This window comes from Mus musculus, chromosome X (assembly GCF_000001635.26).
Source record: "Mus musculus strain C57BL/6J chromosome X, GRCm38.p6 C57BL/6J".
NCBI classification, from domain to species: Eukaryota; Metazoa; Chordata; class Mammalia; order Rodentia; family Muridae; genus Mus; species Mus musculus.
In genome coordinates, this window is record NC_000086.7 from 142,844,474 (window position 1) to 142,860,538 (window position 16,065).

Below are 16,065 nucleotides of genomic sequence, written 5' to 3' on the forward strand. Positions count from 1 at the left end.
GCAATTTGAACAACTACCTTGTAGTCATACAAAAATTCACTCAGCACATCAAACCCTTCAATGTGAAGGCTAAACCAATCCACAGACTATTAGAACAATGAATAGGGCAAATCTTTATGTTCTCTGCTTTGGCAGTGAGTTCTTAGGTTTGCTAGAAAAAGCACAAAGCAGCAATTTAAAAACCAATAAATTTGGATAAAGGCTTAGTATCCTGAGTATATAAAGAATTCTTATGCCTTGATAGCAAACAAACAAAAACTTGAAAATCAAATTGTCCAATTAAGAACAGAGCAAAGCACTTTGCCCCTTCTTAGAAATGGGAACAAAACACCCATTGAAGGAGTTACAGAGACAAAATTTGGAGCTGTGACGAAAGAATGGACCATCTAGTGATTGCCATATGCAGGGATCCATCCCATAATCAGCTCCCAAACGCTGACACCATTGCATACACTAGCAAGATTTTGCTGAAAGGACCCAGATATAGCTCTCTCTTGTGAGACTATGCCGGGGCCTAGCAAACACAGAAGTGGATGATCACAGTCAGCTATTGGATGGGTCACACGGCCCCCAATGGAGGAGCTAGAGAAATTACTCAAGGAGCTAAAGGGAACTGCAACCCTATAGGTGGAACAACATTATGAACTAACCAATACCCCGGAGCTCTTGACTCTAGCTGCATATGTATCAAAAGATGGCCTAGTTGGCCATCACTGCAAAGAGAGGCCCATTGGACTTGCAAACTGTATATGCCCCAGTACAGGGAAACCCCAGGGCCAAAACGGGGGAGTGGGTGGGTAGTGGATGGGGGGTGGGTGGGTATGGCGGACTTTTGGGATAGCATTGAAAATGTAAACGAGGAAAATACCTAATAAAAATAAAATAAAATTAAAAAAAAAAAGAACAGAGCAAAGAACTTGAACAGAAACAGATACACTATAGCCAAAAATCACTCCCCATCCCTAGTCATTTAAGAAGTACAAATGCAAACCAGAATGGAGCTGGAAGGGATGTAGGAGCCAAAGGTTCATGACTTCCAGGCTGGACCCCACTTCAGGTGAGACCCTGTCTCAAAGAACAAACACCAACAGATACCAGGGAGACTGGATTTACAAGGAAGACATTGTCCTTTGGTTCACAGTGTAGGTGTTCCTTGGTGACTTGTCCTATCACGGCCAGTGAGAGCCAGTAGTGGGGAAAGGTGCAAATTTCAAGGCAGCCAGATGCAAAGGCTGATGGCAAGGAGCTAGGGTCCCAACCCTCACTCCCTTCAGGACATGCCCGAATCAGTAAGCTTCTCCCTTCAGGTCCTAACCTCTTCAAAGTTCCACCAGGTCCCAGTCGTGTCACAGGCTGGGGACTTGACACATAGACATTTGGGGAACACTTACCCAAACCATAACATTGACCTACCACTTCACCTCTGCTAAGATGGCGTTAACTTTAACAAAGGCCTAAGTGTGTATTTCCAAGAAATGAAAACACGTGTGTATTTCTGAGAAATGAAAACACATGCACACAGAAACTTGTATAGGGCTGTCGCTGTGCTTACGGGGTGATGCAAAAGTGTTTTGAAATTGAAAGCTGTGACTGTAAAACCCCGAAGACACTACATGCTACTGAGAATGCACGCTACTGACTGGTAAATTGTATACAATCCAAGTTTTCTCTTAATAAAAGAAAATGTCCTATGAAAGGAATTAAGCAGTTTCTTTTTCACTCACAAGTGCCCTGTGCACCCTTCTCATACAACCTTCTGATAGAACCATCCACAGAGCAAAAAGAGTTGCCCATGCTTTCCCAGGCTATGCCAGTATAGTATCTATTTTGACCTTCAAGGCTGCAGATTCTGCTGGAGTAGAGAAAAGGCTAATCTCCAGCAGAAGAACAAACCATTCTACTCAAACAAACGGGCTGGCCCATGTCCTAATATGGCCCATATTGGGAGTGCTATTGCTGGATATGCTAGGCAAAACAAAGAAGTCCTAAATCACCAAGGACCATGGCTTCAGTTACACTAGTACCGAAGGCCACACACTGCTGCCCTTGACCGTGTTTCTGGTAAAGAGACCGCTGCTGAGGCATGTGTTGCATGCCTCTGTGACAAGTTCCTGGGATTGCCTTGGATGTTCGAAGTACACAGAGTGTAGGGAAATGTTTGCATTATTCACACACGCCCTGTTCCTCAAAGCCATGGGGTTTTTAGGGCTGGAAAGATGGCTCCCTGGTAAAGAGTGCGTACTGCTCTTCCAGAGAATCCGGCATCCATATCTAGTGGGTCATAACCGCACAGTGTCTGCAGCTCAAAGGGATCGGATATCTCTAGCTCCTGTGGATCTCTATACTTATGCTCCTGTGGACATGCGCGCGCACGCGCACACACACACACACACACACACACAGGGTTTCCCACTCTCTCCAATTCATGCCACTCTCCTTATATTCTGTGATGCTTTACTTGAGAGGGCAGTATTATGTTCCTTCCAATTATCCAGCCGGGCCCCAAACTATGTTTTATGCTGAGACACATCGTGTGTATGTACCATTGTGGATCATTCCAGAATGTCAGTTAGGAGGAAATACACATTTTACAAAAAGTGATACAAATATTTCTAGTTTCTGCTCCACCTGATATTCACTCAGTGGCCAAAACTCAGCAGCTTTCTGTCACTTCAAATGGCATTTACAGCATGGCTGTGCTTCCTGACTCAAAATAACCCCAACACAATTTTGCCTCTTTGTCCTTCCTATGTAACCAGGTGATTCATAAAGTTACTCTGATTTCCCTTTCCGTGTCATTCGCCTTTGTTACTCTTCCTCTCCTCCTACCCCATGAAGGGATTTTTGCATCCTTTGGGATCAGGATTTGACTAGGCATCTTGCTGAGTGCACTTCCATCTCTCACCCAAAGGCAGCCTCTTGGAGCAAATGCCTAGATTCTGTCTCCTCCTATCTCCATCCTCTTTCTTGGTACCAGGAAGGGCCATGAGCCTCTCAGAGGCCAGGTTCATGGAGGGAACGTGATTTTCAGTTTCCAGATACCATTCTGCATGTTCATAAACCTTAGTTTTCATAGAGATCAAGACAGCCACATGTTGAGGATAAGGAAAAAATACCTAGTTCCACTCACAAATCATTATTGTACTTTATAGAGAGTAGTTTATGGCACTGACACGCTCCAGGGCCATAACTTAAAATGCCATTTTAATATCATTGTGACGCGGAAGCCATTTAGAAAAGCCATGTGATGACAGGCCATTGCTGCCTGGGTGTCTGAAAAAGTTTCTGCAGCAAGAACTAACTTGTATGTTCCCCCCCCCATTCTCAGCCCAGATTATTAATTTGTCTTCTGCAATTACATGATATTCATTCTGCGACCAAGCAAAGCACCGTGACTCAAAGACCACAGGCACTCAATAAATATTGATGGATCACATTGAGCCTGACATTTGGGAGGAAAAGGCCAAAAAACGGCAGTCATTTCATCTAATGAAGGCTTCCCAGTGATTCCCAGAATAATTCGCAGTTGGGACTCCAGCAGTCATCTTTGGATTGTCCCGTGAGATCCGTGGGTTATTGTAACTGTTCCAGTTTTCCATAAACATAATTCAAACACACATGTGCGTTTAAGTATAAGCTACTTTTAAAATGGAATACCAAACTCTGAAAAGAACAGCTCATGGACACCTCATGTTACATCTAGAAGGGTAATAGATAACCCCTGGGGAGTTAGCTGAAGCAAGTTGACTCATTTCTGCTCAACCATGGGGGCGATGCTTCTTCCTGCTGGAACTTTTCATAAGCGTCGACTCATCGGTTCAGAAGGTTGTCGCTGTACTGGGCTTTTATAGATTAGGCTGATACAGACCCACTGCTATGAGATTGCACGCCATGTATCATGCCTTTTCTTTGTGCAAATGAAAGCCTTCTTGCTACTGCCCAGTCAAACTAAAATATAGAAAGAATCCTGAAACTAACTACAACTGCCATTCCTCTCCGCAATCACAATTGTATTGTTCTTAACATTACGAGCAACTGTCATCCATTTGTACTGCAGAGCGAGGAAATGCCACTTTATGCCTATTTTTAACATAGACAAATGACAACTATGATTTTGATTTAAAAAAAAAAACAACAAACCTAGCTCCTTCTTCCACTTTGAATGGAGACTAATGGTTGGACAAATTAGGCACCTTTCTTATGACCTAGATGTGTTGGAAAGGGAGCGAGAGCTCAAGGATGCCAGGGTAGTTGATGAGCATAAAACGTAGACAGCCTTCTCTCACCCTCAGTGTAAATAAGTACTCAGTGGCCAGGATGCAAATCTGCAACTGCAGGCCCACACCTGTTTACAATCGCGCATATGTCCATCCTCTGACAGCTCACTGAGCACTCCCACTTAAAGGCTTGGAGATAAAACAGTACCCACTGAACATTATGAAGCTTCCATTTTCCTTCTGTGATTTCACATACCCGCAGGTCACCACAGTACGACAATATTACATGGAAGGTTCCAGAAATAAGTATTTGTGTTTTCAATTGGATTGTGTTAGGGGCAGTATGAAGAAATCTGACACCATTGCACTATCTTTCTTGTTCAGGGTGTGAGCTATCCCTTTGTCTACTGCATCTCCTGTACCTACCTGTTAGCCACTTAACAGTTCTCTCGTAATCAGATTGAAAACTGCACTACTACAGTCTTAGGGCTCACAGAAGCCTTATTTTACTTAATAATGTCACAAACAAGAGTAGTGATGCTGACAATTATATTGCAGCACATTATCACACCTATTCTGAGTTATTAATGTCTGACTGGGCCTAATTTACAAATTATGCTATATTATAGGCAGTTATAGGCAAAATAGTGTATATTGGGGCTTTCTACTGTCAGACTTGGTATGATTCCCCACAGATGGGGAATCTGTATATTGTTACAGAGCCATTTTTCTGGGTGGTGCTAGGCATTCAATCCAGGGCCTCACACTCGTTAGACAAGAACTCTGTAACTGAACTATAGCTCCACTCTTTTTTTTTTTTTTTTTTTGAGACAGGGTTTCTCTGTATAGCCCAGGCTGTCCTGGAACTCACTTTGTAGACCAGGCTGGCCTCGAACTCAGAAATCTGCCTGCCTCTGCCTCTGCCTCCCGAGTGCTGGGATTAAAGGCGTGCGCCACCACACCCGGCTCTATAGCTCCACTCTTTTTTGTCATTTTAAAGAGATGACATCCAAGCTTTTTGGCAAAATTAGCCTCGTTTCTAAATGGCACTTAACATAATCCCTTCCATTTCTTCAGAGATTTCTTCTATCAGGCTTGGGGGTTTCAGGTATGGAGATGGTACCTTTCAATACGGTTGCCAAAACAACAACAAAACAACAACAAAAAACCAAGAGCTTTTCTTAGCTGCAGTCTCCCATTTAGCTTTCCCTCTTGAAACTGAAAACCCCGGGCAAACACAGATGGGCAGTTATCAAGAATTCAATTGGTCCAAACTCACACAAGTTTCAGCTCACAAAGGCAGAGCCAAAGAAAGAAGCCTCCATGTTGAGTGGGCAGTCTGTTGTTCATCAGCTCTGACTGGCAGCTCTACCTCATATTGGCAGGGTCCCTTGGTGGTCATGTCGTTCCATGAACAGGGAGAACATGCTGCAGCCTACAAATCCATACTTGCTTTCTGAAGTGGTGGAGCTATTTAAAAGGTACCAGTGGGGCATGAAATCTAAAGATGGTGTACTGAAACTTGAGGAAGAATTGAGGGAGTTGCAATGTGATTAGTGCAGCTGAAATCTGTCCAGACCATTGAGTTCACCATTAATATTATAAAAAGGATGTTGTGGGCCTGTTATATTACTTTATTCTACCTGAAACTATTAATATGGTCTAAATGATTAGTCAATCCTAATGTCCCATTAAATATAAATGATGAAAATGAATAAGCCATGGACAGTTTATCACTACCTTAATAGAGTACTAGCCCAAACCACAATAGTCCTTTGGGGTCTGAGATGGTTATTTTTAGCTACCATGATTGACATAAGCACATTATAAATTTCACATGGTGCTAGGGCTTTGGGGCAATTGTACTGTTTATATTCAAGTAAGAACTGAGGCTGAAGTATGCCAGCAAACGACTGATAAAGAGCCAGAGGTATGTCCGCAATCTGGTTGGTAGCTTTCCCATATAGAACAGACGCAAGAAGCAGCTGCCAGAGCCCCACGCTGCCAGTGCTTCCTTTTTTGATGCAAGATTATATCTGGCTCTTCAAAGTCACAGCACCACTTGCCCTAACCCTAAGCCCAAACATTTTCCCCAAGCTGGAAGTCACCAGAAAAGTCACAAGTACCACTCTGGAACTGGCAAAGCAGCTGACTTTTCAGCCTCAGTGTGTAGCATGCCCGGTGTATACAGCCCTTGGGTGACCACCATCTTAATAACATTTCCAGGTTCCAACCTGTACTCTGAGAAAAGGCAAGGCTTGATGTTAAAAGAAAGGGTTGGCACTTAATCAGGTTGTCTTCTCTATAGTTTATCAATGTCCTTCACCAGCTATGAATGATCACCCTTGACTACAAAGAGCAGTCTGAGGCCCAGAAGACTCTGTGTTTTAAACATAGACATGCCATTGAGCATCCTATCATGAGGCAGGTTACATAAAGAAATCTAAAACAAAGATTCATTTTTAACATTTTATTGGGTAATAACAATAGTGTCAAAGCTACTACAATGTCTTTCCACAGCCATACCTTACAGACCCACATAAACCTTTTCATATTTTTCTCTTTTTTTGTTCATTTTTAATATTTTAAAGCCATACATGTCATATAAAATGCCCACTTCCAATAACTTCTTCAAACTAGTAAGCAATTCAGTGTGGAAGGAGGGAGGGAGGAGCTGGTTATAACGAAGGGCTTTTAGATAACCTGTGATGTCTCACTGTAATCAAAACACCAGGTTACTAAGAAGGGAGGAGAGAGCTACTCCAGGTAGCTTTTTGCTTGTTACAAGTCTCACCATTGCATCACCAAAAACTCTTTATGCTGGTGACCGATTCAAAGGAATTTTGGGAAACATATAAAACACTAAAATAACTTAGAAACTAGATCCAAATATCTCAAAAGTAATCAACTTTGATATACAAAAGCGGTCAGAGGTGCTTACAAAAGTATTTTTTGTTTGTTTGTTTTATTTTGTTTTTTTTTTTTTCTCAGTGCGTCTAAGTACCAGCGCAGTTACTGGGTCTGGAGCAAAATAAAAGGTTCATTTTCTTCTGAAACAGTAATAAAAAACAAGGAAAACATATCTTTGTATATAAAGGATCAATGCTGGTCTTAAGAATAAATGTAATCAGAAACCCTTAAATCGAGAGGCACACAATGGGTTTCCACTTGTAAAAAAGAAAAGGAAAGTCACCAGTTTATTTAAATGGAGGAGGTGCTCACACTCCTCAAATAAACTTAATTCAGTTTAACATCACTAGCAAAAAATCACTTAGAAACTGTACAAAAATAAAAAAGTTAACACATTTAATCCTGCAAGGTTTTTGTAAGGACTGGAAGGCAGGCTTTTGGAGCAGCATTTGGGCATGGCTGGGGGCTTCTTTGGTTTGCTCTAACACACATAAGAGATGGAACCTATTCCAGATGACACTTTCAAATTCTTGCACATTTGAAGACAGGAAAAGAGGCCAGTATACAAACTTCCCGGTGTGCGGTGTGCTGTGTGTGCAATGGAACCATTTGCATTGGAGTGGACATCCTAGGTGAGGTGTGGGGGGGAGGGGAGGGGAGGGGAGGGGAGAGCAAGCCTTGCACTTCCTCCATCACTTTCACTGACCTCCTCAAGGGAGGGGGGATTGGAGAGGGGAGTAGCACATTCGTGCAATCAGAAGGCCACTTGAGGGGGGGGGCAATTGTTCTTTTTAGAATCTGGTACCTGGCTGACCTTGTTTAAGAACAATAAAACCTTCCAGAATTGGAAGCCTTTTGCTACATACCAAAAATAAACTACACATTGTTTTCCAAGAAAATACCCAGTTGCATTTGAAAAAAGAAAAAAAAAAAAAAAAGAAAAAATTAAAGGAAAACTTAACTGGAACTAATTAACATTTAAAAGGGGCTCTGTAAACTTTGTGCTATTCAAATGAAGTTCAAGTATTACTTCTGAGCTGTTTAAAGATCACGGAACTCATACAATATTCTGGTGATAAAGAGTACAATTCACATTTGTGTTTCTGAACAAATAAACCACAACTGGCTAGAACACAACTTGTGCAATTAGAATCTTTGTCTGAGTTAAAGACACATGCTACATATTTCCACATGTTCAAAGTTATTTCAAACCACATATTTAACAACTTTGTCATATACAACAAGAGTGAAAGGGCCTAGCATTGGTTTGTTTGAAGCACACCATTATAGTTTGTATAACACCCTTTACACTACAAAGTCTTTTAGTCAACAGCTACTTAGACACAAAAATGCACTATGCATCAACTTGAATACAAAAGGAGACAAAACTATCCTTTCCCCCCAAGCCATGGTGGGAAATATTGCTGACCTCGTCCTTTGAAGCCTGCAGGATGGTTATTCTTCAGTAGAACATTATTACACCGGTAAGAAAATCTGTATAATATCTGCATATATCAAGGATTTTTTAAAAAATCTGATATGATTTTAGAGTCCGCATGACCAGTCACGTGACCTGCTCAAGATTGATTAGCACCGTTAAATACATAAACACACACATATGCATGTATGCATGTGTAAGTATATGGAGACATACACGCATATATGTATGTGATAGATCTTTTCTTTAAAAACAACAACAACAACAAAAAACTAGCCGTACGCTCCCCCGGGCTGAGGAGCTCTGAAATGATGAGATGATGGAGTAGATGGATTTCACAACAAGATTGGTCTAGTCTGTCTCTCTTCAGTTTCTATGTTATCTTTACTTCTCTTTTTTCCGTTTCTCTTTCCTTTTCTTTTCTTTCTCCCCTTTCCTTTCTTCTCTCTCTCTGTCTCTGTCTTTCTGTCTCTCTCTCTCTCTGTCTCTCTCTCTCGCTCGCTCTCTCTTTTCCTAGCAGACAATATCATTCAGCTTGTGCTCACTTTCCCTATAAGGGCAAGAAAATGTCAGGTAGCAGCTTGCTTCTATACTGAAAGACTAATCCACCCACAAAGTGTGTCCAAGGAGAAACAACGGGACTTAGAAGCCCATGCTAAAGCTCAGCAGCTTATGTTTTCTCTGTATTCAATGGAACTGGCTACTGAGACTGTCTTTCAGGCTAGCAAGTAGCTTCTTAGTTAAGGCATCATAACTGAAAATGGATACGTCAACAATGGATTCTGTGGATGAAGAAATACCAAACTTCAAAGAACTCTCAAAAACTGAAGCTGTGTACTTTGCCCTGATGGCAAGGACAATGAATTCAGCCAATTACAAACTAGACAAGGATTTTCTGAACTACCAGTCTGTCACTTGTCACAGCAATTAAATGTATAAGCTTGACTATTTCAATAATTAGCGGTATGTCATAGTTGTAGAATATACATTCTGCAGCATTTCACTCACCACTTGTTCTAATGACTTCCTGTTTGAAAAAATTATATATTTCCCAAATATATATATCTCTATATACCTATATATATACTACCATAAAACAAAGGTCATCTTTTGCCAGAATCATCATGAGTTTTCCTGGGGATAAACAAAAGGGTTTCCCATTGACATCAGTAAGTTTTCTTTGTGCCATGGGAAGTATAGCCCTGCAAATGAGCTAGGCTCTAATTAACATATCTGAATGCCATCTTTACAGGTCTACCATATTATCTGTCAACACAGAAATGTGTTTCTATCAAAAGGCTGTAGTGCAGAAAGAGATTCAAACTCTTTGTAGTATCTCTGAAACTCAGCATTGTCTCTGTGATAGACAAATTTGAAATCATAGTATGTATGAACTTTTGTTTCACTAGATTATCTTTATCATGTCTTAGTAGCTAAAGTTGTCTCTGGCCAATTATGACTCATTGAAACCTAAAGCTAACAAATTTAAATGAATACAAAATAGACAAATGTCTTTTTGGTTATTTGCTCAAAATAATTTTTTTCAGCTAAAAAAATACTTTGGAGTAAGGAATTTGTGTAATCTGTTGTTTCTTATATAGAAACAATAAAATTTTATAAGAATATTCTCTAAATTGCCTTTTTAAACCCCTCTTAATTTGACTTAATTATAGTCTTCTCAAAGGCACTAAGTTCTGCATCTAATCTCTTCCCAATATATGCTGCCTTTCACAATGATTTCCGCGGCCCATTTGAAAGGTAGCTTATGCTTTTCTAAAACAGTGTTGTAGGTTGTAAATTGTTCTATAACATGAGGCAGTCTCTTCTACAGTAACACAGAAGCACAGAAGGCGTAAACAGTTCCTTGCTCTCTGTGACAAGTCCTATCATGGACCTCTGAATGTTCATTACTTACTCTAAAGCTCACTCATTTCAACCATGGGAAAAAATGTGTACTTGACCCAAATACTAAGCTGTCATAGCAAATAGAATTTTAGGCAAATTCATGAGTAATATACAAATACCTGAATTTGTTAAGAATTAATCCCCAACTCAGCTATCAAAAAATGACAATCTTACCGAAGAATACTAAAGACAAATCTAATAAACCCTCAGAAACAGCATACTTTCTTCCATCCACAGTCAAAAGAAGGAAGGAGGAAGAAAAAAAGGAACAAAGAAAGACAGAAACCTGTCTGAGATAGCAAAGCAAAAAAAGATACCTAATATTGTAAGGAAAGAAAACTTCAAAAGCTGTATGTGCTGAAAAAAAAATTCAGTGATCTAAAATAATAAAACAGGATCTTCTTAACAAATGCCATTGTCCTACCCGTTACCATGATGCTCTTAACTAACAATGTCGAAGCTTCACCATGGCAACGGAAACTATCATCATAAAATGGTACAGTAAAAGAGATAGCTAGACCAAGAAGGTGTAGGGTCTCCTGGGAAGAGGTCTGCAGAGAGGCCCAGTGACTGGTTGTGCGGCTCAGTGTCAGGAATAATGGTTGTATGGCGGAAGGGGATGCCCGATGCCATTTTGGAAATGATGATGCTGGCGATGAGCAAGGTATTCAGCATAACTCAAGGTCATCTTTTCACTACGGTACCTGAAGGGGAAGGCGGGGAAGAGAAAAGTTAACATTGAGAAACACATGGTATGCTATTATCAGAGCCAGAGGGACTCTATGAGATCATTTTATATAGTGGGAAACAAGAAGCCATGAGAGAAGCAATTAGTAGCCCAAAGTCACAGACTTGGTAAGCAGCAAAGCTGAGATCAGAACACTGATCTTAGTGCTCTTTCTGCCCTTCTACTCCAGGAATGACATTGTCCCTTTTACCCACTTTGCTATCAGGAAGGAACAAGGAAGAGGCTATCTTTTACCATCATGTCTCTATCGCCATCATAGACACATCTCATTCATTGGGCTCCTTTTATAGCAGAGACCTTCCATCACTTCCCCCTTTACTCTTCCTTTGTTCACACATCTTGGGTCTGCTCTATGCTACACGTCAGTACTGAAGCCCTCTCACTTTGTCTCTATCTAGTTACTTGTCCACTACCCAACTTTTCAGGAGAGTAAGCACAGTTTCTCCCCTCAGGTTCTTTCTTTTCCTAGCAGGTGCTCAGTGTCCCTTGGTTCTGCCACTGTCCTTTCATGGCTGTCAGAGGCTCCTTAGGATTCTCTTTGGAACTTTCCATGATACTCCCACAATCCACTTGTTCTGTAGGCTCATGGATTTTACACCTCCACCTTTCCCTGATGCTGTCCCTGCTTCTCATCTCTTTGACAGCTGCTTCTATTCCTACCTTGCAGGATTTTCCTTGGTTCCACCATTCGCAGTTTAAACTTTACACTCTGCCCTCCTCCATGCACTGGGATCCCCACAGCTTTGACTTTGACCTGCTCACAGATTATTCCAGGCTATCAGCTCTATCATGAACCTTCTAGACTATATTTCCCTTTAGTGACATTTCCTACGTGCGCTGAAAGACCTGCCAAATCATAGTGCTTTATATTTCTTAGAACTGGCTTTGTACTGCACCACTTACGTGCTTTGATTCACAGCACATCTTCAGGAATCCCTTTCCTCCCTTGCTCTCTACCTGCCAAATAGTCTACTCGTTCTTTAAAGCCAGCCCTAAGTCCACCTCCACTTTGAAGTTGTCTGTTACCCACTGACTTCCTGGAGTTCCCCGTCCCTAGCACTATGATCCTACACATCTGTAATAGTCTGCCTTGTAGTAGTGATTCTTTTTATTCATGCCCTTCCATTCTCCTTCAACTATAAGCTTGAGAAGAACAGAAATGGGGACATTCTCAAATTTGTAACTGTGCAGAGCTGAGAACAATCCATTTTTTGAAACTACAGGCATGTAATACAATTTTCTGGAACTGAAATAAATGGAAACAGTACCCCATTCTTCTAAAATGTTCAATACTTTCCTTAAGTAAGAATCCCTATTATTCCATGTTGACATTTATTTAGCATTCACATTCAGCTCAATTTTGTTTTTCAATAAGCTTTCATAGTAGACTCCTATCACTGCCAAAATTCTAAGGTTAAATTTAAATTTTCGGACTGCTTATTGGAATCCTGGGGTTCTGCTAGGCGACGTCAAAAGCTTGTGAATAGCTAATTCTAGTACTTTCTCCAGCAAGGTAGTTTCAAGTCTCACAGGGCTTGCTGTACAAAGCCCAAGTCATCGTATGGAGCTAGAGATGGAGAGGATGACTTCGGGTATCATGCAGGCTTTACTGCACAGCAGACTTCCGGTGTAGCCACTCTCAGGACACTCTGCCATTTGTTTCCACTATTTTAGACAAGAGAAGCAAGGATAGTTCGAGAGTCTTAAAAAAGAAAATCAGGTATAGGCATATCCTTCAAAGTCCACTGGTTAGTTACAAACTGCCATCCCAGCCATCCCAGTACCTGGTCAGCTTTATGGTTTTTCTGAATTCATTAGTAATTGGAGCTTTGTATCCTCCTTTTCTCAGTAATGAGTCTATGGTCTGAATATGGTCCCATCCTGTGCAGAAGAAGCCAGATAAAATATCAGTTAAGCAGTGTCACAAAAGCACCTTTGGTTAAATACAGAAATGACTTGGTAGAGGTCAGCTATCCCTGTCACCAAATGCCATCAATTCCTTTGGTCCTAAAAACCAGTCAGATAGAAGAGCTAACATTTTATCCTTGTATAGAATCAGGTCCATCACAACATGCCTTAAATTGTCTAAGAAACTACTCAGTCATGTCTCTGTCACAAATCACAACCAGGTACTCTTCTCTAATGGTCCTACCTTCAAAAAGAAGGGAAAGCCTAAATAAATAAAACATGACTTGTGTCAACTTACTAGTTGGGGCTCCAATCCCTATTTCATGGTGATTGCTGGTCTTAATGGTATCTTCTATGCTTGATAATCTACATTTGTGTGAAATATTCAATGAATACCATTGTTTCTAATATGAATGCTATTCTAATATCTTTATGGAGTTGGTAATCCTGCAGTATTAACACATTTTCTAAAGCAATCCAAATAAATCTTCACATAACTGCCTTAAAGATTAACATTTTTATTTGAGGTTTAACATTAAAATCTATTGTTATATCTCTCATATTTATATGAGCATACATGAGAAAAGCACATTTAAGTGCCTTCTGAAAAGATAAGTGCGATAGAATTTTTAAAAAGCATTTAAACTAATGTAAACTTAGAATTCAGTAGTGGCTAGGAAGGACAAACTACTATAGTGAAGTTGTTTGGTGTCACCATATTGGTTCATAAAGATGTGTGGCATATCTGTGAAATAAAATTATTTTTGATTACGAAGTGTAGAGTAAACATAAAAAACTTCATGTTTTCACAACACCCCCAATCTTAATGGAAAGCTTATAGTTTCACTATTAGCTGAATGAGTTATGGCAGTCACATAAGAATTGTTAGATACTGACAATGAATGACATCAAACTACATTTGATGTAGTTTCTAAACCTAAGGCCTCTTAACGCCATCAAAATTACTGCACACTGGTGCCTGGAAAACTGTGTTACAAAGCAGTAACAAACAGCTGCCTAAAATAAACCCCTAACTTCTACAAATGTGTGCCATTTTAAAAGTTTGCACTTATGAGGATGCTGTCAGACATCAGTGAAAGGTGCAGATTCCATGTGAGTAATTAACCAATTTGAGGCAGACATTGCAGAGGCAGTGATGGAAGAGTCAGTTCTTATAATTTGATGTTGATCAATTATCAGACATAACTGCAAGGTCAGTGACTGCACTGCAGCGTGTTTAAACTAGTCACTAGATGGTATGAAATAAAGGACAACAATGACCTTGCTCCTTTGCAACCTCCGGTAGGTAGGTGGCGGTGCGTTTTGATCCTTTTTCATTGATGAATTCTATTCTAATGCCATGCACACCCACCTGAAAGAAATTGGCAGTTTTATTAGTACAGACTTCTTCATAGAAACAGAAAGAAAAGGTTATCATTTAACTTCCAATGCAATTCCCCCCTCCTTTCATTTTTACTTTTTCTAGAGCTCAGGACCAAACCCAGGGACTTGTGCTTGCTAAGATAAGCACTCTACCACTGGGCTAAGTCCCCAACCCGTTCCCCTTGTCTTTAGGAGTAGATATTCATTTTCTGTTTTCCAAGGCTTTGATTTTGGATTGGAAGGCTAGTATGCTATCCATAGAGCCTGCAAAAACACTGATTTGTGTGTGTCCAATATATGTCACACTATTTGTTTAGAAATCTGCAACAAACATACATACAGTAGGATACAGTAGCATACAGTAGGATAGTTGATGGCCACACCTCCCAGCCTGGAATAAGGAAACTAGAGGAAAACCCAAGTAGCTACATTCACAATTTAAGATTGTATTCTGAAACTTCCTACGCTGACTCTTGCAAGCTCTAGTGCCTTTAAAACCTGGGATGGGATAGGGGGTTTCTGGAGAGGAAACTAGGAAAGGGGATAACATTTGAAATGTAAATAAAGAAAATATCCAATAAAAGAAAAAAACCCGTAACTCACATGTAGGCAAACCAACACGGATAAGTCTAAAAAAATATGGAGTGTTGTATCCATGTTACACAGTGAGTTCCATAGCATGGACTACATAGTGAGACCCTGCTTAGAAGGAAAGTCTAAAAAGGAATGAAAACGACCAGACTGTATGTTGCATAGTATCTTCAATGTAACAGCAATAAGGACTTCGAATTAGCCTCGGACAAGGCAATTCTATAGTTTATTATCCTAGCTCAGGTACCACTGTGACATTTTAAAGTATGAAACTTTTGTTGAAACCCAAAAAGGAAGTGTATTGGCTGTAGGAAGATATGCTACTAGTATATTTTTTGTTTTATTTTTTTTGTTTGTAAGCAAAACCAACATGCTTTCCCTTCAATTAGCATACAATCAAAAGGAAGCTGACCATCCCCTCATAGAATAGTGCACAAAGCTGAAGAAAAAAGATTCTAAGCTCTTAACTTCTTTGAAAACACTGATAATAAAAATGAAAAATTAAATGGACAACGATCCTATTCCATTCTCCCATATCTCTAGTTGCCTTGGATCAGGACTTCCCAAGAGGAGTGTAAGGCTGTCTAACATACTGGAGGGTGAGTGCAAAGGCAGGTACACACTATTCCTGGGACACAGGCTTCTTCTAGAGCACATGAATGGAGACAGAGTCTTTTATGCGTTCTCTGTGTGCAAACACGTTAAGGTTTAGAGGAGAAACATGTCAGCGAGAACCGCTTTTGCTATTTCTGCCCTTAGGCACAAGTTTTCTAGGTTTTCAGGGAAGGCAATGTCCACTGATAAATGGATTCCATCCTGTCTTCATACAAATACCCCTTGAGCCTGTCAGATCTTTTGAGCGATTACTGCATTTTTTTTTATTAAAGTGTATCCCTGTGGCTATTCTATCTATTTGATATCAATATTCTTACAAATCTCCTCTTGCTAAAAATGCAATAGGACAG

The 16,065-nt window shown here is 40.3% G+C and overlaps 1 protein-coding gene across 1 annotated transcript in view; it reads right to left on the minus strand.

Moving 5' to 3' along the window:
• Positions 1-6,672: 6,672 nt before the first annotated feature.
• Ammecr1 (Alport syndrome, mental retardation, midface hypoplasia and elliptocytosis chromosomal region gene 1) overlaps positions 6,673-16,065 on the minus strand; it is a 115,581-nt gene continuing 106,188 nt past the window's right edge. Inside the window, exons 4-6 of the mRNA NM_019496.4 lie at positions 14,408-14,498; positions 13,003-13,099; positions 6,673-11,174 (exon numbers count right to left, since the gene is read on the minus strand). Coding sequence (NP_062369.1) covers positions 11,060-11,174; positions 13,003-13,099; positions 14,408-14,498 — 303 coding nt within the window. The 3' untranslated portion in view covers positions 6,673-11,059. The remainder of the gene's footprint in view (positions 11,175-13,002; positions 13,100-14,407; positions 14,499-16,065) is intronic.